This window comes from Cucumis melo, chromosome 5 (genome assembly GCF_025177605.1).
Source record: "Cucumis melo cultivar AY chromosome 5, USDA_Cmelo_AY_1.0, whole genome shotgun sequence".
Taxonomy (NCBI): Eukaryota; Viridiplantae; Streptophyta; class Magnoliopsida; order Cucurbitales; family Cucurbitaceae; genus Cucumis; species Cucumis melo.
Window position 1 is genome coordinate 25101952 of NC_066861.1, and position 25886 is coordinate 25127837.

The window sequence follows — 25886 nt, forward strand, 5'->3', positions numbered from 1 at the left end:
CACTTTTCGAGTACAGATAACAAATAATTTTCATTTTTGTAATTGGTCAAATTATTTGAAAGAAAATCCAATGAATCATAAGCTTGCACACGTGGGATTCACATGGTAAAAGTTTTGAGTTCGTTAGATCATGTTGGGATTTAGAATGTTTTGTAGGACATTATATATTGTCTTTTGCTTTTATGACACACATTAATTAGGAGATTCCTGAAAATCTTATCTTCTATCCATTACATGTTTGAGTAAATAGTTAAATCAAAAGGGATTCAACTTCAGTGGTCTATCTAGAAATTTTGTACAAGGGACACTGTATAATAAACATACTAAAAAATATAAAAGAAAAAATTAATAGATTCAAAGATTAATTAATTTAATACGTATTACAATTGTCCTCTACGAGTTTTCATATTTTGAAATTGATCCATGATAAGTTTATTATCTAACTTATCCAATAAATCTTTCTCAATATAAGCTATATAAGACAATCATTCATCCTTTGATCTCACATTCAATTGCGCAGTCGAGTCTTCAAAATATTCATAGCAGAAAATGTTCTCTGTACAGTAGCTGTTACAACTGGTAAAATCAACGTCAATGTGAGCAACCGATAAACTAAAGGGTAGACCTTATCTCTTTTCGTAACGACCATTTTCACTGCAAGACCACCAATGCTTTTTAGTTCAACAAACTCTGAACGCATATCAATAATGTAATTTTGAAGTTGATCCTTAGGCATAGAGAGTTCAATAGCTAAAAAGTCTCTTGGATAAAACTAAGCAAGTCGACTAAGTTTTTGTCTATCAAAAGCAGCAAATGAATTACTCGGATTCAAACAAGTCATACAGAGAAGCAATTCAGTACTTGATTCAGTAGAACGATTATTCAACTCTTGAAGTTGCATATCAATGACAGTATAGAAGACTTCAACACGATAATGATGCAAATTTGTAATTAGTTGAGATTTTCGACTTTTTCGTACTCGAACTAAAAACATAGCATCCATTTTAAGAACTTCAATATCATGACTATTGCAGAAATAAGAAACTCTTTTCAATAATGAATCCCAACCAGATTCTCTCATTGCTTGCAGTCTACCTTTACAAATGTTGACTAAATTCATTGCATTCACAATATCCTCATCTTTTCTTTGTAAGACTTGAGACAAGTCATTTGTGATTCCCAATATATTTTTCATGAGATGCATATTGAAAACAAAGTCAAATGACAAGATTGAAGTTGTTAGAATCTGTGCTTCATATTTTTGTTCTGAATTTGATCCACTGTCCACAATTGTCTCAAGCACATCAACTACTGAAGAGAACATTGTAACTAAACTCGTTAAAGTGTTGTAATGTGATCCCCATCGAGTATCTCCTAGTTTTTTAATCATTATCTCTTGATTTAATCCTCGTCCACTTGATATTTCACCATTATTTAAAGCTTCAAAAATTTTCATGTTATGTTTCTCTCGTAGAATATCTCGACGTTTCGCTGATGCTCCAATAACATTCACTACATTTGTAGCAATAAAAAAAAACCGACAATTTCCACATGATTTTTTGCAGTATTTACAAGAGCTAATTGAAGTTGATGAGCAAAACAATGATTGTAAAAAGCACATTCATTTTCTTTCAAAATAAGTGCTTTCAAGCCATGGAACTCACCTTGCATATTACTTGCTCCATAATATCCTTGCTCTCGCAAATTAGCAATACTCAACCCATGTTGAGAGAAAAAACCATCAATAACTTCCTTAAGTGATAGGGCACTTGTATTATTGACATGGATGATTTCAATAAATCGTTCATTCACATGACCTTCATCCACATATCGTAATACAACTGACATCTGCTCTTTTGGAATAAAAATAATTGTAATTCGTAAGATTCGAACCTCTAACTTAAAGGTTACAAAATGGAAGCACAGCCATTACACTAGAACAAAAATTTTGAATAAATAAACATTGTTTAATATATATTATAGTCTGACATTTCAAAATTAATATTAAAATACAAAAATCGATAATGTGAAAGAGGTACGTGCCCCCGCTAGTCCCTTAATAAATCCACCCTGCTCAACCTTATCTACTTTTAAAGATAAGTATTATGGACATAACAACAAATAATATTCCCGAGTTAAAGACAAACTTAGCTCAATAGTGATAGATATGACTTTATCCATTCTAATGGTGAAAGATAGAAAGTTCAAACTTTCATCCATACCATCGTTGTATTAAAAAAATATATATATTCCAACGATAAATAATATCTCTTAATATTTTCGTAATCATTTTTATGTTTTCTATTATGAACTTCAAATTCTGTGGATTTATTTTTAGTTTTGCATAAAATTGCACCACATCAAATATTCTTACACATATATCATAGACTTTCATCTCAAGAAGTGTGGGACTATAGTTTGTAAAGTATATAAAGAAAATGTGACAGTTGTAAATATGATAATGAGTTTTAAAATAGAAGCAGATAAAGTAAAATGTAAAAGAATTTGTAAATATAGTAAAATTTAGATCTAACTCTTACAATATGTTAATGATATTTCACATTGTTAATAGAATAGCTATCAAAGAGAAATTTTTTTATATTTACATCTTTTAAAAAATATGTTTTTATACTTGATTATAAACGTGTCCACTTTTTAAGCTCACTTTAGCTCATAAAAGTGATTTTTTATTATATTTTCCAAGGTAGTGAAAAAAGAGCATCTCAAAAGTTTCAAAAATAATATAATGTATAATAACTCGAACTCTATAGTAACAAAAGAAGCCAAAGTGAATAGGAATTAAATAGTCTTTTGCTTGGATCATTAGTAGGTGATATCTTGAGCATTATTTTCTAATAATTATAATCTATACACGATAATTGTTTTAAACGAAAAAAATACTACCTATTACTACTACAAAATTGGGTTTACTTGACGCTTGCAGTTTAGAAATTCTTGACATTTTTAATAAAAACTGTCAAGTAGAATAAAAAACGTCAAGAATAACGAAAAAGCTAAAAAAATGCATAACTTTTCATTTTTCTTTGTTAATACTTGACAGTTTAAAAACGTCAAGTATAATTTTATGTGCTTTGACATTTTTTAAATGTAAAAAATGACAGTATTTGAAAAATTGATTGATTAAATAATTAACAAAAGAAAATATAAAACCCCATTTTTCTCTCCATCTCCACACATTTTCCATCCACGAAAACCTAACTAAAACCATAGCATCCACAACAGCGACAAGCAATGCAAAATGACGGAAGCCACGAATGACTACGGCTGCTGATAACCTTCAACGACGACCAACTCTAACGATGACTGCTGATGAACTTCGACGATGATCGACTTTGCGGACGGCTGCCGATGAACTTTAACGAAGATCGATGCTAACGATGACCCTCGATGCAAATAGATCAGCTACACTCAAACGGCTACACGCGAATAGCTCCACACTCGAACTTCTGAGATCTTCATCACTTTCATCGGTTAGCCGCATGAACGTCACAGAGTAGGCTACAACATGAAAAAGGATGGAATGAAACTCGTGATTTGACTAGAAAAGAAAAACCTTGCATCTTTGCCCTAGGCTTTCAAAAGCATTCTCATTCAGATTGTAAGTTTGTTTTCTCATACTTCAATGGTTTGAACATAGGGAAAGTAGTACTCTGTTTTCTCGTTGAATATAATGAGTTCTGTTTGCATCTTGTTAGAGGTCAAACTACTTACTTTGTACCTGTTGATTCTCATATGTGAATGATATAGTTTTAGCCTTTAAGAGAATTAAACATATATGAAGACAAGGACTGAACATAAGTTGTTCTCGATTTACAAATAAGATAGTGTAATTGCAATGTAGTCACATAGAAGTGCAGGAGTTTCCTAAGCTATAACTACTGCATTCTATGGTTTGTTTATGTATGTTATAAGTTTGACACATAGAAGTGAAAGAGTTGGGTTTTGAGCCTAATTCTGTGACTTTTACTGTTGTTGTCTCATCTTGTACTAGGCTTTTGAATTTGAAAAGAGGTAAGGAGATTCATAGGGACTTGATAGATAGACGGATTTTCACTAATATGCACAGTAATAATCTTTATGGAAGTTTTTGGCTCACATTTTTGGTTCCCTGATCCATTAGCATAATGCTTGTAATTTTGTCCCGATGATGAACATTTCAAATGATTGTACCTATTTATTGATAATTTTAAATATAATAACATGTTTCTTGCTCCATTCCCTTTCTTTTCTGCAGAGGGGCTTTAAACAGCAATGGTTGTCTATTACGTTCTCAAAGGCTATTTTTCTTTGCAATGGTCTTGTTGCAATTCTTACTAGGTTGTTTGGGAATGTACTAGTCGATAGTCTGTCTCTTGGACCAGTGGCACCTTTTGATGTTGTTGCATGCTTTCTTGCCATTGGTATGACCATCATTATGACATCATGGACTGAGAACTATAGGGATCCATCAGAGAGAAAGGATTTGCTCACCCAGTTCAGCGTGGCTGCTGTTGCCATTGCACTTGGTATTCTCTTAGATTTTCATGCTTATATTTTTTTTTTTTCATTTGATTACATTTCCTGAAAGCCTAAAGTCTTAGTAAGAGTTTTAGTTTCCCCCACCATAAATACTTCAATAAAGAAATCTTATAAATTTGCCACGACCAAATTAAACTAATTCTAAAAAAAACATAGTAATCAAATGAATTTGTAATGTAAACACATGCTTTCTGTCAATTGATTTGATTACATATTTTGTATATTATGCAGTTTACATTACAAATTCATTACAAATATTGCCACGAGTCATTGTATAATGTGCAGTTTACATTACAAATTCATTTGATTACATTATTCTGTCAATTGATTTTCTCCCTTTCTTCTTTTTTCCTTAGAAAGATAAATATTTTAACGTTGATTGATATTCTTTAAGATATGCCAACTCATTTTAAATTTTCTTTGGGTCAGATGAGAAGATCGCGCTGCTAGGTGCAATACAGTCTATTTAAAGGTTCAATGTATTGCAGGCTTCGTGAATTGAAACAGCTTGGTGATTACTTTTGTATGTTTATTCATTTTTGTGAATGATGTTCCGTATTTGTTAATCCTTGAATTTGAGGGTGCTACATTCACAAATATGAATATGTATTTAGTAGGTGTGCATATGATACTATCAGGCTAGCTATTTGAAATCAGAAATTGATGTTTAGTCAAATATTGTTGGGGATGTCCTGATTATAATCAAAGTTTTAAGTTTAGTAAATTGGTATTATTGATGGAAGCTTGTGCTTCACTCGTTGTTTGGTTTGGAGGTTTTGGACTATACATTGACATGTTTATGAAAATTACATTATGAACTTGTTGATCACAATTATATTATGAACAATTATATTATGTTTTACTTTTATTAATTTATTTTACTTCTCATTGGGATATCGTTGGTTTGTTTTCACTTCTTTATTTGTTTCTTCTAATTTATCTAACTTTACTAATAGATAGTTATTATACAGAGGTTTGCCACAGAGTAGTAGTCATTCTATAGCTAGTGTGCAAGCGATTTTTTTATATATTTTTCACAATATACAATGACGAACATTTAATGTCGGTTTTAAACCGACATTAAAAGCCAGATTTCTTGTAGTGTAAAAACTGTCAAAAATAAAATCTCTTATTCTTGACACCGGATTAGTTGACGCATAAAAACTGTCAAGTATATTTATATACTTGACGTCTTTTACCTGTCAAGAATAAGTATACTTGACGCTTAAAAACTGTCAAATAAACCTTCCTTATTCTTGACACTGGATTACTTGCCGCATTGAAAAACGTCAAGTAAACCTAGTTTTGTAGTAGTATATCAAAAGTATTTTCAAATATAACAAAATGTTGGTCTATCTGTAATATATAGTAATAAATATAATATTGATTAGATTACTATCTTCTATTGGTACTCATATAGAAACTGATAACCCATAACAATGATGTTTTTGTTATATTTATAAATATTTTGGTTCATTTTACTATATTTGAAAACAACACAAAAAACGAGAAAATTTATTTTTATCAAGAAAATTAAATATCAATTTTATTATCTAAACAATAGTTGTATCAATTCAAATCCTTTCTAATTATATTAATTTACAATCATTCAAATTTTGTTTGCGAAGGATCTTATGATACTTTCAAATATTGTATCAATTAAAACTCTTAAATTGCCCTAAGTGAATCATTGAAAAACATTCAAATTTGACGATCATCAATGCATTAATTCTTACATGTGAAGACTCCTTCGAATGTTGGAGAAACATAATAAAAATTTTGATGAATAGACAATTTTCAAATGAAATCCTTTTTTAGAACTTTAACTGATTTGTTTATGAAAGTTTAGGTCTTGTTTAGTAACTTTTTTTTTTAATTATTAAGTTTATAGACATTATTTCCACCTCCAAAATTTTCTCCTTTGTTATCTACATTTTTAAGAATGATCTGAAAACTCAAGTCAGGTTTTAAAAAAAAAATTTAGAAAATAGCATTTAAATTTTTGTTTTCAGAATTTGAAATTTGGCTAAGAAATCAACCATTATAATTTAAAAGGATGCAAACTATTGTACAATATGGAGGAATATGCTTTATTTTCAATAACCAAAAACAAAAAATAAAATAGTTATGAGACATAAGACTTAAAAAATTTAATCCATAAGAATATAAGTCCCATGTACCGGCGGATTTAGCATAGGTCAAAGAGCTCCTCAACTTTTTTGTCTTTATATATATATATATATATATATATATATATATATATATATATATATATATATATATATATATATATAAAGAAAACTACTTAATTATTAATATTTATTATTAGCCAGTGGTTACTCAGATTGTTAGGCCATTCGCACCTATGTTCAAATCCATGCAATAAAAGTGATGAAGAACAGAGAAAAACTCAATCATATCATATGAATCATTAAGAATGACCCTACCTATTTTGAAAGTTTTTACAAATCAAAGAAGGTGAATTATGTGAAGTCTAGTGAAATCATTCCAACCTATCATAAAAATTAATATATAACTGATAGACTTTAAAAAACAAATTAAAGCAAAACTAAACCTTCCAAACCGGCGTCTCTCTTAGCTTTCATACCTCCTCCCTCTCCACCAACACCGCCGCCACCACCACTACACGCCTCAGCCTTACTCGACAACTCAACTTCTCCGCCCTCACGTTCTTCCTCCAAAACAACGCCTCCATCTCCGACCAATTCAACGGCGTCTCCCTCCAATGGCTCCACATTGTCACACCAAGGCACTTACAAAACACATGGCGAATAATATTTCCAGAACACAAAAGACGATTCATTTTCAAATTCAAAAAACAACACAAATCCCTTATTCTCAACTCCTACTTCGAGCATATTACCCAAATCGCTAACGATATCCGACGTAGAAATCAAGATCGCTACCTCTTCACAAATCCTCGCAGAGACGGTGGAAATGGCGGTGGATCGTTCGATTCAAGAGGTTTTAATATTACTCCATGGGAGGCTGTTCCATTCAAACATCCAAACACGTTCGAAACACTCGCTATAGATCCAATAAAGAAACAAGAAATCATGGAAGATCTTCGAGATTTCACGAGAAATGGAAAATCGTTTTACGAGAAAACAAGACGAGCTTGAAAGAGAGGTTACCTTTTGTACGGTCCACCCGAAACGGGAAAATCAAGCTTAATTGCAGCGATGGCTAATTTTCTCGAGTTTGACATATACGATCTTGAATTAACCGAAGTAGAGAGCAATTCCGAGCTCAAAACGCTTCTAATGACGACGACATTGAAATCAATCGTGGTAATCAAAGACATCGATTGTTCTATCGAATCGGAAAAACTCAAGGGATGGTGATTCGATTACGCTTTCTGGTTTGTTGAATTTCATGGATGGATTGTGGTCGTATTGTGGAAGTGAGAAGATCTTTGTGTTCACGACGAACCATGTCAAGAAGTTGGATCCGGCATTGGTGAGGAGTGGGAGAATGGATATGCTTATTTTGATGAGTTTTTTTAAGCTTTATTTAAGTGTTTATTCTGAACCTAACTTATTTCATAAACTCACTCTTCCAGACAAATGTTTTTGAGTGATTGTCAAACACTACATTTTTTTCTAGAAGGATTTTTTTTTTTTCAAAATTAAAATCTTAAGAAGTTAAAACAAAATACATACACATTCCGATCACACTCAAACCACAGTCAAAATAGAAATATTTTAGTGTAGATTGTGTTACATCTGTTCTTTTTTTCTAGCACAGTTTTGTTGTAGAACAAATTTAGAAACTAAAAAGAAAAGGAAGGACAATATTTTCTATGACATATTGGATAGTAAAAACATGAGGTGCAACCTTGAATACAAATACCAATATTTTTCAAACACATTGGATGATGGAATGATTTGAACTATTCTTATATATATACATACCTTTTTTTTTTATTCTAAATCTAAATATAAAATTTCGGTGAAGTCATGCTTTTATCGATGGTACTTAAATATCGTCGACAAAATATTGACTTCTGCTTGATAAGTAAAACTAAGAGTTGTGTTTACTCAATTTTCGAGCATTATGAGAAAAATGTGTTGCTAGAACTTTGACATTTCTTTCATGACTTTTGAAAACCAATATGTTATTAGTTGGCCACGGTTTGAACCCAAAACCAATGTTGACCAACTTAATTATAATCATAACTTAAAAACAAAAAAAAAAAAAAGACAAAAATAACTCAATCTAAAAAATTAATCCAAGCCAACTATAAAAATTTGTTTTTTGTTTAATAAAACATAGTAATATTGTTAAAATGAGCAATTCAAAGTCAACATGAAAAAACAAAGTGTATTTTGTAATTAAATTTTTAGTATAATAATTAAGAATATGAACATTTGAATGTTTGAGAAGGAAGCTAGTAAATGTAAATTACACATCATAGTTTAGATATTAGGAACCAAAATTATATATAAAATTAAATACTTCAAAGGTTTTGATAACCATTCGATATTTAATTCCTTATTTTGATTTTTGAAAATTTGTTTTAGATATTTTCAGATTTTAAGAAATAAAAAACATATACTTTCTTAAACATTTTTAAATATAGTAAAATAAACTAAAATATTTACGTAATAAAGCAAAATTTTAGATTCTATCAATGATAGATATTGATATACTTTATTATAGTTTATCAATATGACTGATAGAAGTATATCAGTGTCTACCATTATCTATCATACATAGAATCTGAAATGTTGCTGTAAATATTTTGTCAATTTTATCATTTTTTGACAATTCTCCTTTTTGTTATTGTTTTTCGTTTTATTTTTAAAAAATAAAAAACAATAATAAAAAAAGACATTCTAAAAAATAGCAAAGTTTTAAAACTATTTACAAAATATATCAAAAACCAACTCTCCAATATTTTGTATATTTTTTTCAAGCCATAGCAATTCCCCTAAAAAATTATGTTTGATAATTATTTTACGTTTTTTTAAAATTGATTTTTTTGTATAATTATGTTTCTTTACCAATATAAAGTTCAAAATAAATTGTGATGACTTTTTTAGTTCTTTATACTTTTAAAAAGAAATAAAAGCAAACTATTTGATTTACTTCTAATTTAATATATATACATAGTTATGCAGTTATATTTTTATTTTTATAAAAACCTATATACATATATTAAATCACAAATCAAATTGTTTAAAAAAAACATTTTCAAAAATATAATAAAGCGGTCAAATATTTAGCTTGTATAAAACAATTTCAAAAAATAAAAAGTCCATAGGCTCACAATAAAAAAAATACCAAAAATGCTCAGTCAACAACTCGCGTAATATATTTGGTAGATAGTTGTTTATATTTGACTATTGGTACACGATATAAACGATTTATTTTTTCAATTCTATCTTTAATTTGGTTACATAATCGTTTAATTTGATTACACAATCGTTTAATTTGATTATACGATCGTTTAGATTTGGTTACACGATCATCATTCAGATTTTGCTTCATTTAGATTTGGGTACGTTTAGATTTGAGTAACGATTTTTTTCAAGATTCTTTTGGTACATGGTCTTTTAAATTTGTCTACACGATCATTTATTTTTTCAAGATTCTTTTGGTACACTGTTGTTTAGATTTAGCTAAACGGTTTTTTTAATTTTTTTTAATTCTTTTGTACACTATCGTTTTTTTCTTTTACACGATCATTTAGATTTTACTACTCCAATTTAAACGATTTTTTTTCAAGATTTTTTATACACGATGTTTTAGATTTGACTATTTTTTGTACATGATTATTTAGAAAGAAGAAGAAAAGAAGCAAGATGATGGAAAAAATTCACAGTGAAAAAAAAATGAAAAGAAGAAAGACTCGATAGAAAGAAATAAAGACTCGATAAAAGGAAATCGCAAGCAAGAGGAAAAGAAAGACATAAGCGCAAACCTAAAATATTTAAAAAGTGGCTAATTTCATTGGTTTTGTTACACAGACGTTAAATATTGTAGTGATTTGTTATATTTATGAAAATTTCTCAAAATATTAATATATTATATATTAAAAAAGCATTATTATATTATATTATATTATATTATATATCTATATATATATATGGGGTCTTTTAAAAAATATAAAAAAGGGCAAAATATTTACATTCTATAGAACAATTTCGAAAATGGAAAAAGCCTAGAGACCCACTGTGTAAAATACTAAAAATGACCCGTCAATCACACCTCAACAACGCGCGCCTAATATATTTGTGATTGTTTAGATTTTGTTATTGATCGTTTAGATATGACTATAATTTATACGTGTGATCGTTTAGATAATGGCTATAATGCGTTCGTTTAGATATGTCTATAATTTATAATATAACTAAAGTTTATACGAGATCGTTTAGATATGGCTACAATTTGTACGCGATCGTTTAGATATGAGTTTTTCAATTCCATCGTTTAATTTTGTTACACGATTGTCTAAATGATTTTTTTTAAAAAATTGGTACACGATTTTTTTTATTATTTTGGTACACGATCGTTTATATTTTTTTACACGATCATTTACTTTTTTTACACGATCGTTTACATTTGGCTACTCCAATCCAAATGAATTTTTTTCAAGATTTTTCGATCTTTTATCTTTTTACACGATCGTTTACATTTGGCTGCTCCAATCTAAATGATTTTTTTTAAAAAATTATTTATATACAATCTTTTATTTTTTTTACTTTACTTTTTTTACATATCGTTTACAAGATTCTTTATACACAATCTTCTAGATTTTGATATTTTTTTATACACAGTGTTATACACATTAGATTTTGCTATTTTTTTTTTTTTACCTATTCTAAAAGTCGTTTAGATTTGGTTACCCAAATGCAAACGCGTAAAAAAAATAGAAAGACGATGGAAAAAATCGAAGCGAGAAAAAAAGAAGAGAAAAGAAAACGATTGAAAAATTAAACAACGTAAATAAAGAATTGAAAAATAAGAAAGATGATGGAAAAAAATCGCAGAAAAGAAAGAAAGAAAAGAAGAAAGACGAAATCGCAGGGAACAACGAAGAAGACGAAATAGAGAAGGAAGACGAATCGCCGAAGGAAGAAATGTGGAAGGGTAAACCTGGAATATTTAAAAAATTACTAATTTTATGAGTTTTGGTTATACGGACCGTAAATAATTTGATGTTTTGTTACATCTACAATAGTTTTCCAATATATATATATATATATATATATATGAATCCAACATAACTTTTAAAATAATATTTTGTACAAATTAATAAAAATAAATTTATATTTTGATTTTTATAAATTAAAATACATGTGCATTAACACTAGTTTAAAAAACACAAAAACATGAAAATGTCTAACTCCAAAAACATTTACTATGACTAATGTTGGTGATTGGAAGTATTGCATTCACGTATTATTAATTCACCTTAATTTAAAGAGATGAAAATATTTATGACGCATCTGAGTATCATGTAATACAAACTTAATTTACTATACCTATATTCATTAAGTTTAAATTCATTTTTTTTTTTTTTTTGCATTTCAAATGAAATTGTTGTGATGTTTTCTCTAAGTGAATTTTCACAAATGTAACAAACTAACAAAATATCTATGGCATGCGTAATAAATTTAGCCATTTTTTAAATATTTCATTTCTTTCTTTTTTTTTTTTCACTTAGATTTGAAAACCAAATATAAACGATCGTGAAAAAGTAGTGAAATCTAAAGGATCGTTTACAAAGAATTTTGAAAAAAGAATTGTTTAGGTTCCAACCAAATCTAAACGATCTCATAAAAAATGTAAAAAAATCAATACAAAAAGTCTTGAAAAAATTAGTTTAGTGAAATCGAAACGGCTCCCTAAATCTAAAGAGCAACTAAATTAAACAATAAAATTGAAAAAATAAATTGTTTAACAAACAAAGATACCAAAAAGGACATATATACTTTATTTAACTTTTAACTAAAATTTAATATTTTTCTAATAATATACTTTTGTTTAATGACTCTGTTACACGTAGTATTTTTTATTTTATTTTTCTGTGAAAATAAAAAATTATATTTTCATTTACTATAAATCGCTACATATTATAAATTCGATAAACCTATTTTATTATAAATATATACGGTTGCTAATAAAGCTAAGCTTGTTGGCTATGTTGGCTTTATGTTATTTTCTGTGAAATAAAATTTTAAAAGTTTTTTTTTTCAAATCAATTTACAATAATAATAAGTAATAACTCATACTTTTAATGTATTTAATTTCAATTTTTTGTTTATTTCAAATTAAAATATAGTTTATACTTGTAACTAATTAAAATGTTGAAGGATAAAGTTGTCTAAAATAGAATCTATTTTTTAAATAATGTATCAAGTAATGTCAACAATAAGATAAAAGGAAAAATATTAACAAAAATATGATAATTTGGGTAAAGTCGGTAAAGTTATATAGCCCAACATTACTTGGGAATCGTGGAGATGGCACATGGATTCCACACCTTTTTCATTTTTTCATTATTTAATAAATCTCAAAATCCTTTCCAAATTCCAATTTCAAAATTTTAAAAATATCTTTCCTTATTAAATAACTTTTCAAATTTCAAATTTCAATCTCCAATTTAATATATATATATATATATATATATATATATATATATATATATATATATATCAACAAAATATGTTATTAAAAAATATATTAAACAAATATTTGCAATCCACCAATATTAACAAAATTATTTGTTGTCATAACTCTTCTTATTCTGATTATAAGAGAAAATTAGATATTCTTATCATATATTTTGATTTTTAAAAAAATTAAATATTCTAATTTTCATACAATATAATTATTCTTGTCATAACCTTTTTTTCATTTTGATTCTAAAAAATTTAAATATTTTGCTAATATAATGGATTGCAAATATTTATGTAATATATTTTTAATAACATGTTTTGTTAATGTATATATATATATATATATATATATATATATATATATATATATATATATATATATATATATATATATATTAAAAGAATTGGATATTAGAATTTGTAATTTGGAAAATATTTTAGTAGATTGAAATGGAATTTGAAAATGTGTTTAATAAAAAAAAGATATTTTTGAAAATTAGAAATTGAAATTGGGAAAGATATTTTTGGAAATTAGATTTTGGAGATTTAAATATATATATATATATATATTAAATAATCAAATAAAAAAAAAGGGATAGGGTCCACATGCCATCTCATTGAAATCGTGTAGTCCGTACACGACTTCGCCCATACTACCTTATTTTTGTCAATATTTTTCATCCTACCTATTTCTTATAATATTTTTAAAAAGTACATTATTTAAATAAAAAAATCCTAAAAATGTTTTTCTACCGTTTTAATCTACGACCATTCAAATAATCACTTAAGAAAAGCCATATTTTTTTTTTATGACTGTTTTTCACTAAATAAGACAATCTCATAGAAAGCTGTGGTTTTCTAAATTTTTAAAATAAAAAAGAAAAAAAATAATTTTCAAATATTTTCTAACTATCTTTACTATAATTTTTGAAATAGTTTAATTTGAAAGAAAAAAATCCTTAAAATATTAGTGATGGTTGGGTTCTCCCGCAAGAAATGATTTCTAAAAAAGTAATATTATATAGTTAACTTTTTATTAAAAAAAAAATCTTTAATTTTTTAAATAAGATAAAATCATATTTAACATTAAATTATTTTTATTATCTTGTAATATAATATGTGGTTGAAACATATCAAATTATTCGTAAATGATAAAAATTTAAAGTGATGCAAGTATATACAAATCTATATACCTAGTAAATGTGTGTGCGCTATAGTACATATACATACATACATACTAAACTATTTTTTAAAATTGGTCAAAATATTCAAAAGACTCATAGATTAGATGAAATGAAAGACAATAACGACACTAACCATTAGAATACTTTAAATTTAATTATTATAAGTACTGTAACGTGTAAAACTCCCACAAATAATTAAACATTAAAAGTAAATAAATAAAAACTCATATGGTATCTTTTAAGAGTTTAAAAAATTTAATGATTACAATAAAAAGATTCCAAAACTGTAATAAGTTTTAAAAATTTTCAATTTTACGTCTCTAGGTTTATAGACTAATTTAGTGTGTAACAAATCTTTTCAATTCAAGTTTTTTTAAAGAACTAATTTACCTTTTAGATATAAATTATCGTTTTCTATTTTATTATTATTATTTTGGATAATGAAACCCATATAGATGTTTGAGATGCATAGTAGATTATTATAGTATGTGCATTATAATAACGTGTGTTATTATAATCTATATTTAGATTATAGAGTATTATAATGTGAGTTATTATAATCTGTATACAAAATGCAAAGTATTATAGCTTAAATTATTATAATCTGTGTTTGAAGTATACATTTAAATTATAAAAGTAAAAGATATAGTTCAAACTATATCTTCCACTAATTTATAAAAATTAGTTTCGTACTCCGCGAGATGCAATTGTTATATAATTTTATAATATAACCTATTTTTATAAAAATTGATAAGTGATTTTATTAAATTCATTTAATAAATTTAATATTATAGGAAATAGAAATAGAAATAAACTCGTATTTTAATCTTAAATTCAATTCTAGGAAAATTATAACCTTTTCGTTTATAAATTTAACAATTAAATGAACATGAAACTTGACCACCACTTAACTGGTTTTCTTTTAATTTCTAAAAACATAAACACATTTTATTTTATTTCTAAAGACCTTTGTTCAAAAGGCACTCCAACACAACCCTTATCCTCTAATGAAAAATGAATTCATTCACTGAAACAATAATATTTGACCAAATACTATTTGGGGTAAATCTTCTCCAAATTATATAGGGGTTTGAAACTCTATTTAAATGGGAATCATAATTGGGCCAAGTCAATATAATATTAGGTCAAAAATACTCATAATAACAAACCAATTTTGGACGCAAACTATATATATATATATATATATATATATATATATATATATATATATATATATATATTGGACTAATTTTCAATTTTGAAGCAAAGTTTTCCACAAACCAAATCAACTCTATTTCTTTGATATTTTACTCAAAATATCAAGACATTATCTATACAAGTCCTGTGAACAATGTCATCTTTATAGGACGGACTTAAATTTTAGGATCCAAATATCCTATAACCTTTTACTTCTACCCCTTTTCCTTCTTCGTGGTCATTGATGCTTTTGGAAAACAATGTTTGCAAGTGATTTATAACATCAATGAAGCTATTCTTCATAGTTCTCAAAAGCTGAGTCAAAAGACATTTAGCTCTATTTAATGAATCCATAACCCAATTGAATTTAATGAACACTGCAACGTTGTTTCCACTATGAGCTACAAAGACACTTCTTTGAGTTTAGCAAAGAGTCCAAGATTTGAACTTGTAACCACGAATACATAACATAACATAACATAACATAACCAATTGAGATGTACTCATTTCTCTCAATACCTAAGCACTTTAGGATTCCTCTTTTCCTTCTATCCTACCATTAAACCTAAGACAATGAAATTCCCTAATATCTCCACTTCCCAATCAAACAAACCCCAAACAAAAATCTCACCTTACAAGTAAAGAATATAATCCAATCGTTATAACCTCAAAACAAGAGATTAGAGAAAGTAATGAAGAAAAAAACAAAAACCAAGAGCACAATAATGATAGCAACAGAGAAAAACAGAGACACAAAATCAAAACATTACCAAAAGAAACCTTCATCGAATAACATTGATTCAACTATATATACATCTAAAAGAGGAACATAATCAAAAGAAAGAAGAAACTAAACTAAAGTTAAAAGCAGTTACAGAGCATAAAAAAGCTCAAAGTTCCGAGAACTTACGCAATCAATTTCATGTTCTTCCATATCCAACCGAACACATCGTCGGCAAAGAGGACAAGCAGAAACCCTAACTAACCACGAATCAATACACTTCCGGTGATAAACATGTCCACACCCACCAAGTCTCCTACACCACTGACCTTTTCTAAACCCATCAAGACAAATAGAGCAGTCAATTTGAGAATGGGGATTGACCCAATTGGAGAATCGGAACTGGAGAAGCTTTTTGAGGTCACGATGGGAGAACCCAGATGAGGAATCGGAGTATTGGGAACGTCGACTGTGGAATCGGCGACGGCGATGGAGGGCACTAGCGACGCAGAGGTGGATAAGGAGTAGGGCGGTGGCGAGGCCGAGGAAGACGAAGAAGAGAGTGGTTAAGAGAATCATGATGGCGATTTTGAGAAGCAGAGAAAGGAGTTGAGTTTCAGGCTTAGGCGGTGGAGGTGGGTGGGGAAGTGGGTCGCCGCTCACGGCGGCAGAATGTTGAAAGGGCATTTGGGGTTTGTTGGGGGGCGAGGGATGAGTGGAATTTTGAAGGAAATTAGGGGATTGGGGATATGGTTGAATGATGTATGAGTTCGAGGAAAAAGAGTATGGAAATGGAAACCGTGGGCGTGTGGGTTTTGATCTTTTTCGAAGGGTTTGTGGGGAGGTAGGGCCATTGATTTTGGTCTTACGGTACTTTAGGAATGACGATACTTTTCACCTTCAATCTAATCTAATCTAATCTAATCTAACTCTTCTATTACAAAATCAATTTTATTTTTAGTGCTTTGGTGGGCTAGAATTAATGATTAATTAAAAAATGTGAGAGTGAGAGCTCCATTACTATGTAGCTTATATACTTTGATTTAAAATCAGTTGATGGGCGAAATTCACTTATATCAAGAGACAACTCCTCACCAATGGAAATTCATAATTCACTTAAGATTGATTTAGATGGAGTAACATACAATCATCTTATAAAATTTTAATCTCTTCAATTAACAAAAAGATCAAACAGTTTGCTTTTCTATACAGATTTTTTGTACATGATACCTCATTCACATAGTCTCCACATAAACTACTTGTATCAAATCTTTTGTAATAATTATAAACTAGATTGTATTCACCCCACTCAACTTTATTTATAAATTAAACCTTTCAAGTAAAATAATTCATCTGTGTGTCTAACCATGTTAAAAACTACATATGTTAACTTTTTAAATTCTAATATTACATATAAAAATAACTTATTAATTAGGAGGGTTTGATTAATCAATTTCGAATTATTTTTTTATCCAATTAATGGTTTTTTTTCGATATGCAATGAGGACGAGATAGATGATGCCACGTTGATGGATGACTATGACAGATTAGAGGGTGAGGAAATAAAAAGTGGTAGATGACAAAGGAGTATATGACTAAAATTAAGTACCGATTGTGAGAACTTAATACCACATAACAAATCCATTAATAAGATAGCTTAGGACGAACATATAATTAAATAAAGACACTGAATTATATATCATAAAATCTAGCAACTAAGAACGTCCCTGATATACCTTTTCAAGAGCTCAACTTAAAAAATATATCATCAAGTTGTACATGAGGACATTTATCATACAATAATGGTAGTATTGAATATGAAATTTGTAGTTTGGATTTCCCAATGTACTAAAAATTAAATATTAAAAAAAGTAAATTTAAAGAAAAATCACATTTTCGACGATAATTGAAAATGAATTTAAACGATAATGTGTACTAAATTTGTATGATTTTTAAAATAATTTCTCTGACTTATACTGTGTTGTAATGGGTGCCACCAATGGCCACCGATTATCTCCGACCACCATCAGTAGCCACCGCCTTCGACATACAATTCTGACCAACTTCAGCAATCTCTGACTACCACCATCGACGGCCAATTTGAGTATCATCTTTATCAACTTTGATCAACATTATTTTAAATTGTAAATTCATATTATTTTGTAATTGTCATTCATAGTAATTTAATATAGAAAAGATTAGTATATAACAAAACAAACTTCTAATAAATATACTTTTGAGAATGAATTTCCAAACACACGATTTTTATTTCAAATAACTTTAAAATGTATATAAATAAAAATCACTTAACTATTTTTTTTTTTAAAAAAAGCTAATCTCTTGACCTTGAATCAAAAATTGAATTGAGATATGGTAAACAGATAAAAACGTTGCTGTTTTCTAATTCATGTTTCTCGTTTTTTGTTTCTCCATTTTTAGACCAAGAAATCAAACTATGTTTGATAATTAATTATTCTCATTTTCTTTTTCTTGAAGAAAAAAAAATAGAAACAAAAATTTGTTTGATAATCATTTATCGTTTATCATTTTTTTATATTATTTTTTTAACATTTTTACTTTTTTTTAGTTTCAATATACTTTAATTAGTTTAATTTTCATAAATGTAGATTAGGTAAGCAATCATTTAGATCATATCAAAATGACATTTAAACGACTTTGATATTTTGGAAGAGGAGCTGTAGGAAAGAAAGAAAGAAAAGAAAGATGAATGGAAATAGAAGAAAGAAAATCTTGAAGAGGAGCTGAAGAAATCTGAAAGAGAAGATGAATAAATCGCAAATAAGAAAAAGAAAGTGAAGTGGTGTATCGTCTGCAATATCAAGGCAAATATGAAATTTATGAAAAGTTTTTGCCAACTTCATAGGCTTTTAGATTTTGTTATAAGAACCGTAATTATTTTTGTGTTTTGTTATACTTATGAAAATTAACCGTTATATTATTTTATAAATGTTGTAGTCGTAAAATATTAAAGATATACACAATTAAAATTTTGATGATACTAAAAATAATAAATTTAAATTTAAAATAAGCAAAACTTAAAATTAAAAATCTAGAAAATATTTAAATAAACGTATACACAATTTAAATTTGAAAGATAAAAATAATATATAAATTTAAATATTAAACGGATTAAAATTTAAAATTAAATTAAACATATAAACATAAAAAATAGAAAATAAATTTTAAAACTAGATATGAAATTTAAAGATCAAATAACACATTGATCTAAAATATTGAAATTTTAAAATTCAAAAATAAATTAACATATAACTATGAAAAATTAAGAGAAGGAAAAAATAAAAACAAATTAAAAAAACTAAACATATATATGAAAGATTATATAGAAAGAAAAATAATAAATTAAAAAATATTAAACATATGAAGGTGAATTTTCAAAAATAGCAAAATAGCAAAATAATGAAAAGCTATATAAATATGAAAAATTAATAAAAGAATAAAAAAATATAAAATAAGTTAGGAAGTTAAAGAAAAAAAGAAATAAAAAAATTATCAAAGTTAGAAATTGAACCCAACACCTCTAAGAGATTATAAGAAAAGAAAAGAGAGGATATAGACATGCCTCCTAACCAAAATACCCAAGAGATTTCAAAAAAGAAATATGATCAAATTAAAATGGGAACAAAAGCGGAAAAAACTATTTTTCATAGTTTCTCTATTATGTCTAATTTTTAGAGACCTTCTTTAAATTTTACAAACAAGAAACAAAAATGGTTATCAAATACATTTATTTCTACAACAAATGAGATACAGAAACAGGAAACAAAAAATAGGAATGTTATCTTGATAGAAACGATAGACGTGCGCAGTGGAAATCAGATGATCATTTTTAATTTACTTGCACTAAATTAACATGTAAATGCCTAATTAAGTTAAAATTAGAGTTAAGGAAAATTCAACTTCGTAGCCTTGTAATCACTCAAATGATCTCTATTATCCTCCAGTAAAGTTGACTTATTATCCTCCAGGCTTGGAATCTAGTTGTTGGACATGATAGACACGATAAGTGAACTTGAGAGAGAGATGAAAATTGGAGGAGTGTAAAAGGTTTGGGAAATTATTTAATGATTAATAATTTTAATGAAAGATAATATAAGAGTCAACAAAAATTCTTCACATTTGAAAATTCACTTTTTAAATAGACAAAATACATGCAACTATTGCATGTTTAAACTCTTAGTAGGCTTGGTCTCATCACCATGCAAAAAGTTAGTGAAATTATCCAACAAAATGTTAGATTTTTCCACTAACTTTAGTCAAAGGGTAAAATGGTTATTTCACCATTCAAGTCAAAGACAAACTTTGACCAAAAGTCAATATTTTGACATTTTTACCATTTTTCCTCCTTAACTAATTTCGACCTCCAAAGCATGAATCCACATTCATTTTATCAAGATTCAAATCATATTTAAATATAAAGTCGGTCAAAGTTTGAATTTTCAAAGTAAGTCAAAAGTCAGCCCTTTGATTTCTCTAAACTTTGATCATTTTCATCATTTCAAGCTTTTGAATATGAATCTGTATTCATATTCTTCATATTTAAATCACATTTAAACATAAAATTTTATCTCTAAATTGAAAATCGACCTCTATATCACATATACTTGTATGTTTCTCTCTTCATATCTATAATTCGAACAATTCAACTTAATCCAACATATTGTTCTAAGTTTATTCCATATGAGCTAATAGAGGAACCTAATGGACCTAGCTATAGGTCATGAGCTCCAACAATTTGAGATTAATTGGCTAAATTGTTTTAGACTAAACTAATTAATCAACATTCATTAACTAACAGATCATTCCACTAAAGTTCAGTAGTTGCACGAGCCCCATTATATATATATTTGTGTCGATTTGATATAATCATGATTAGTAAGCTAATCTTTCACAAGTTGTTCATAACATCAATTGGGTCAAAATACCGTTTTACCCCCAGAGATTACAACTTGCTCCTTAAGTCTCATAGATCTACTATTGAACAATTGATTTAAGATCTAACCTATAAACTTAATTTCTCTCGGGCCAATGAGAGAGTGGGACCCCTTGTTCAAGACCTGGATTCAATCTTTAAAAGAACAACCTGTCTACTAACCCTATGATGGGCATGAGTGAATTCCACCTTCCACCATGTGTCCCCAGCTATCCACTCGATCTTACTGTAGAAATGTGAGGCTTATTGAGCCAACAATGTTGAGTTGTCCTTACCTATGCAAATTTATGATAATCTCATATAAACAGAAGTTCATAGTTAGTTCATGATTAAGATTAAGTTACCTCTTGGTCATCAATAATCAAAATAGTTAGTTTTATACAAACAATAATGTTATAATGTAAAAGTAACTATTTCATTATTCCAATATTATGTAAACACTGTTTACATAGGATGTGCCCCCACTTTCATGTCTCCACATTAACGATTCAAGATCACATTGTTTGTACTAACTATAAAGTGGGCAACATCCATGACATCTCCAGAATAAAGCTCCCAACCTTATTTATTTACTATAGACCGTTTAGACTAGATACTTGAAATTTGATCCATGTTTATGTCTTTAGATAAAGTTTAAGTTTATTCAAAATAGACTCGGGACCTTAATTTATTGGATTCAAGATTATAGTATTCAATTTCAATAATAATTTCTCAATAACGATTTTATTGAATAGAATATAAATTTAAACTATAAACTACGAGTTTTATGACATAAGTTCCAATTTATCAAATGGGCCCGAAAATGCTAGTGGTGGTTTATTTAAAAAATAAAAAATATTAAAAAAAAAGGAGTTTTTTTTAAAATGAAAAATTAAAGACATGATGTTACACACTAAACTAGACTGTTGATCTCAAATTTTGGTAAAGAAACTACGTATTTTACCTTCATGTGACATTAAAAATAAATTTGTAATTTAGATGAGAGGACGGACTTGCAGGGGGGGGGGCTCAAGACGTGCAAATTAAACGAAGAAAAATGACTTTGAAGTATGAGATTTATATAATAGGAAAGAAGTTGGAAGTTTAAGTTGCATGGATATTAGGATTATGATATGAATTTCCTAATCATTAGCAAACTAGGTTCAAATCTCATATTAATTGTACTAAATTATCATGACTTTTGACTTTATTTTGTTGGGTTAAAATCTACTCATCAACGACATTATTTGTTGTAGGTGAATTTAGACCTGGCAAAATATAGGCCAGAAGTAAGAAAAAGTGGATTTATCCAATCAAATTTAATACTAATTTGTTAAGATTAGGAAAGAACTATCTCATCCTACTCTAAGAGAAAAAAGTAAATTAAAATAAGTGTATCATTACAACTTTATGTGAGCTGTTATCTTAATCTAGGATATGAGATCTTGTACTTGAATTAAGATTTCTTTCCTTATTCTACAATTTTGAACTCTTACCTTGCCATCAAATTTTTTTCTTCTCAAGTTCTCTCTTCCCCAAATTACAAACTATTTACTATATTGTTGTTACATGAATGTCATGTGCATTTTTTCTTAACCAAAATTTGGCATCAACAATTGACAATGTCTAAAGATACCTGGGTGATCTACATTTCTATTATAGGATTAAGAAAAATCAAGATCTTTTTATTCCATAATTAAGAAAATCAAGATCATCTGAACTTGTTTGCATAGTAAGCAAAGTTACTTACCATCGCACACTACAAGTTCACCACTGCATCTTTTGCAACACCTACACAATTGAACAAACTTAAGCTCAACTGACATTTGAGGTTACTAGTAATCATAAGAGGTTACTAGTAATAAGAAGGTTTATGACAATTTTTTGCTTTAACTAATAGTTATAGTTTCCCTCCCAAGTGGCGGTTGCAAGTATAGTAATCGTACTCAAATTATTAACAAACATAGCACAATACAAAGAATTTACAAATAAAAAAAATATAGATCTAGTTATTAAAGTCTTTGATAAACCACATTGCTAGTAAAAATTTATCACCAATAAAATATATCATCGATAGATTTTACTAAATTTGCAGTTCTTCCAAAATGTTACTATATGTTTAATTATTAGTCCTAATCATCGTCGTGCAAGTGCGACCACTACTTTTCTTTTTATTAAATGAAAGATTTAGAGAAAATACCGAGTTTGACCAAGATATTTCACAAATATCCTAAATTATATATTTTTTTTAATCTTGATTAGCATTTCCTATATTTTTAGGGCAATTTTAAACTTATCATTAACATTAATTATATAGGTTTTTCGAAATTGAAATATATATTTTTCCTTATTTACATTATATTGTTCATTATTGTCTAAGTTCTAATTTCCTTAAATACTATAGTAATTAATGTAAAATTATCATTGTAATGAATTAAACGTTACCTTATTTCCTTAATCATATTATTCATTATTAACTAATCTGAAAATAATTTTTTAAAAATATCATAATGAATTTCGATAATCAATATTATATTTCATATTATTTTCATCACTGCCTAATTCATCCCAATTTTTCATCAGATGTCGACAACTGGTTATTCTTCAATTCCGTTAATTTCTTCAATTAATTCTGTTAATTTTTTCAATCAATTCCGTTTTCTTTAAGTAAGCCCGATTCCGTCACCGAAAAATCGCAATATTCTTTCAATTCCGGTACATCTAGTTTCCTTGTTCACGTAATCCTATTTCCTCCATCACCGATTCCGATTTCATTCTTCACCGATTCCCATTTTATTTCATTTTTTTCGTTCTTCTCATACTTAGATTTCTTTTAACTACTCATTTCAAGATTTCATTGTCTCATCAACTTGGGTTTAGATGGATCCAAAGTTCTTAGGAACTAGAGGTATGCTAAAAAACACACTAACCAAATTGAGAAAAATGTTTATGAGAATGGTAAATGAGAGCACACCAAGTTTATGGGTTCGAAAAGGCAACTTAGGTGTTGATGGGGGATAGAGGTATGATATGGGGGATTTCTCTATTAGTGAGTACGATTGTTTTTAACGTATCGATTCAAAGATTGCAATGGAGTCAAATTTGTTGGGGGAAAACGTGTGGTGTGTTGAATTTAACTTGGTTTTGCCTTCAATGTAGTATGTAAGTGCATTTAAACTTCTTTCTTTTCCTAGTTTCAAAGTACTAGCAATAGTTGTAAATTTTTTACTCTGTTTTTAGCTGTCGATTTTCTGTTATTGCATTCTTCTTCCCGATCATCATAATCATTTTGCATACTTTTAGTTTTCCTCACTTTAAATAAACATATAAATTTCATCTTCATCTTAAGATTTTGTTTTTGTAATTGGTTTAGTTTTCCTCATTTTTGCTAGTTGGAGACAAAGGTCTTAAAAGTTGATATTCCACACAATTTTATGAGGAATAACATCTCACTTAATGACTTGTTAATTTTTTGCTTGAAATTGAATTGTTTGCGTGTAGTTTTGAATCTTGGTATTTCAATTGTTCACGAGGAATAACCCCCTCCACCCCCCCCCCCACCAACAATTCATGGTACAATTGTCATTTTTCATCCATTATTCAATCGATTCATGGTACAATTGTCAAGTAGTTGAGAATTTGGTTCCTCGTACATTATAAGACTTCGGTATGTATCTTCTTGGTGTTGATTTTTGTTTATCTAAACTTAAGCATCTTAGATTTGGTTTTTGTTTCTTTGCTTGGTGGCATTGCAAGTAGTCGAGATTTTATATTTGGTTGTTGGTTTTTTTCCTTATTTCTTGCTGGTTTTGGTTCCTTATACTAGTGCATAATTGGTGGCATTTCCCTACTTGGTTTCTTCTCTTGTTTGGAATGAGTATGTTCAATTATTTCGATTATATAATTTATACTTTGGTATGGAAGGTAATTTCTTCTCCCTTTAGCTCCATTGATTTCAGTTCCTTATGAAGCTGAGATACCGATACTAGTTATATTAATGTTTGTTGCTCTGCTAATATTATGATAATGTTTCCAGAGGGAAGCTGAAATGCAAAGAATGTACGCAAGGAAGTCGCAAGCAAGGGAAGAGGTAGAGACGTTGTATGAAGAAGATGAAGACGAGCACAGTGACACCTTGTGGGGCATGCAGTGAGAACTATGCTTCAGCTGAATTTTGGATTTGGTATGATATCTGTGAGAATGGTTCCATAGGAAATTTGTTGTATGAAGAAATGCTTCAGTTAATCACTTTTCTTGTGATGTATTGAGTTTTCTAAAACAGGGTAGTTGTTTTTTGTTTAGGTTTGTTCTCAAAGGATTTTTATTCTTTATAAACAAAATTGTAATGCATAGAATTAAGATAACATATATTATTCAATTAGATATTATATGTATAGTTCTATGGTAATTCTTCTATTAATAATGTGATTATGAAATGTTAATGACGCCAAATGGTTTTAAAATAGCTAGTAAAATGTTTTGACAATGCTTTTCGAACGCAAAAAAAAAAAAAAAAGCTATAAAATGTCTTTTATAGCGTTTTCCAACGCAATAAAAAACATTATCAAAATGTTTTGATAACATTTTTTCTCATGTTATAAAAACATTTATAGCATCATATTTGTGCTATCGTTTGGGACATATTA

General features: G+C 28.1%; 2 protein-coding genes, 1 long non-coding RNA gene and 1 pseudogene across 3 annotated transcripts; 2 read left to right on the forward strand and 2 right to left on the reverse strand.

Annotated features, from left to right (window-relative positions):
* Positions 1-508: 508 nt before the first annotated feature.
* LOC103499273 (uncharacterized) lies at positions 509-2225 on the reverse strand. Its single transcript, XM_008462249.2, has 4 exons — positions 2211-2225; positions 1665-1899; positions 844-1512; positions 509-750 (listed from the first exon to the last, which is right to left on the reverse strand). Exons 1-4 carry the CDS (start codon positions 2223-2225, stop codon positions 509-511), a joined length of 1161 nt encoding a protein of 386 aa, XP_008460471.2.
* Positions 2226-3177: 952 nt separating this feature from the next.
* LOC127149401 (uncharacterized) lies at positions 3178-5386 on the forward strand. Its single transcript, XR_007820922.1, has 3 exons — positions 3178-3619; positions 4256-4526; positions 4969-5386. It is a non-coding gene; the product is annotated as an uncharacterized LOC127149401 (long non-coding RNA).
* Positions 5387-6976: 1590 nt separating this feature from the next.
* Positions 6977-8136, forward strand: LOC103499281 (AAA-ATPase At4g25835-like; annotated as a pseudogene).
* Positions 8137-16334: 8198 nt separating this feature from the next.
* LOC103493368 (RING-H2 finger protein ATL56) lies at positions 16335-17118 on the reverse strand. Its single transcript, XM_008454084.3, has one exon. The coding sequence runs from the start codon at positions 16974-16976 to the stop codon at positions 16440-16442; it is 537 nt and encodes a 178-aa protein (XP_008452306.1). The 5' UTR covers positions 16977-17118; the 3' UTR covers positions 16335-16439.
* Between the last annotated feature and the right edge of the window lie 8768 nt (positions 17119-25886).